This window comes from Plasmopara halstedii (assembly GCF_900000015.1).
Source record: "Plasmopara halstedii genome assembly, contig: Scaffold_2386, whole genome shotgun sequence".
NCBI lineage: Eukaryota > Oomycota > Peronosporomycetes > Peronosporales > Peronosporaceae > Plasmopara > Plasmopara halstedii.
In genome coordinates, this window is record NW_020189293.1 from 1,488,960 (window position 1) to 1,489,764 (window position 805).

At 44.1% G+C, this 805-nt stretch overlaps 2 protein-coding genes across 2 annotated transcripts; one reads left to right on the forward strand and one right to left on the reverse strand.

Moving 5' to 3' along the window:
* Positions 1 to 18: 18 nt before the first annotated feature.
* PHALS_14964 (uncharacterized protein) lies at positions 19 to 352 on the reverse strand (the record flags this gene model as incomplete). The annotated part of the gene is made up of 2 exons (XM_024718028.1): positions 19 to 101; positions 181 to 352. The coding sequence occupies 2 exons, from the start codon at positions 350 to 352 to the stop codon at positions 19 to 21; spliced, it is 255 nt and encodes an 84-aa protein (XP_024583467.1).
* A 133-nt stretch (positions 353 to 485) lies between these two features.
* Positions 486 to 700, forward strand: PHALS_03753 (uncharacterized protein; the record flags this gene model as incomplete). The annotated part of the gene is made up of 2 exons (XM_024718029.1): positions 486 to 515; positions 563 to 700. 2 exons carry the CDS (start codon positions 486 to 488, stop codon positions 698 to 700), a joined length of 168 nt encoding a protein of 55 aa, XP_024583468.1.
* Positions 701 to 805: the final 105 nt, after the last annotated feature.

Genomic DNA, 805 nt, shown 5'->3' on the forward strand with positions numbered 1-805 from the left:
CCTTGTTCGTTACATCGGCTAGGAGTGATGCGACACTCCGCCGCCAAACTCGCGATCATGTCCTGAGCTTTGATGACGAGCTAGAAGGCCAGCTTTCTGTTCTGCAAGCAATAAAATCGCACAAATTTTGCCCACATCATCACGCCGTAACAGCAGTTGATACCGATAGAAGTTGCTCACCGCGGTGATTCATATAATGATGGATTTGGGGCCCGAGATCAAATAAATGTATCGCCAAATTTCGTAGTATGACGACATCGAATAGTGCAACCGTCAAATAAAATCTAAATAACATCATTTTGAAAGAAAGGCGTTGTTTGCCCCAACCTATTCTCCCCACCAGAAAAAACATCAATGGATTAGTCAATCAATTTTTAAAGATATATAAGTTGTGTTCAAACTTCAGCTATTGCTACAGATATTCTTTCTGGAGTCGCAAAAGATCAAAGTGGTGAGTTCTCTTAAACTTGAGGAGCGTGAAAAAAATGGCATGTACGACACAGGAAAGACGTACTGTCCGATGTGATCATAGCAAAGTGCGATGACAAATTTGCTTGGACAGTGGGGACCCATGGTTGACGAACTGATGTTACCAGTTAGTGAGCACGATAAAGACAGCGTGATGCGTGAGGTTGATGTCGATCCACTATCCACCGGTCAGGAGCTTTCGACTTTCTGTAAAGCGAGACGACCGGCATAAAGCAATAATATGGTGAACCATCCGCACATAGAGCGGCGATGTGACGAGTCACACGGCACCTTGCACAGAGGAAGGTTGACTTCCAAGAGTATACAAACTCTAAGT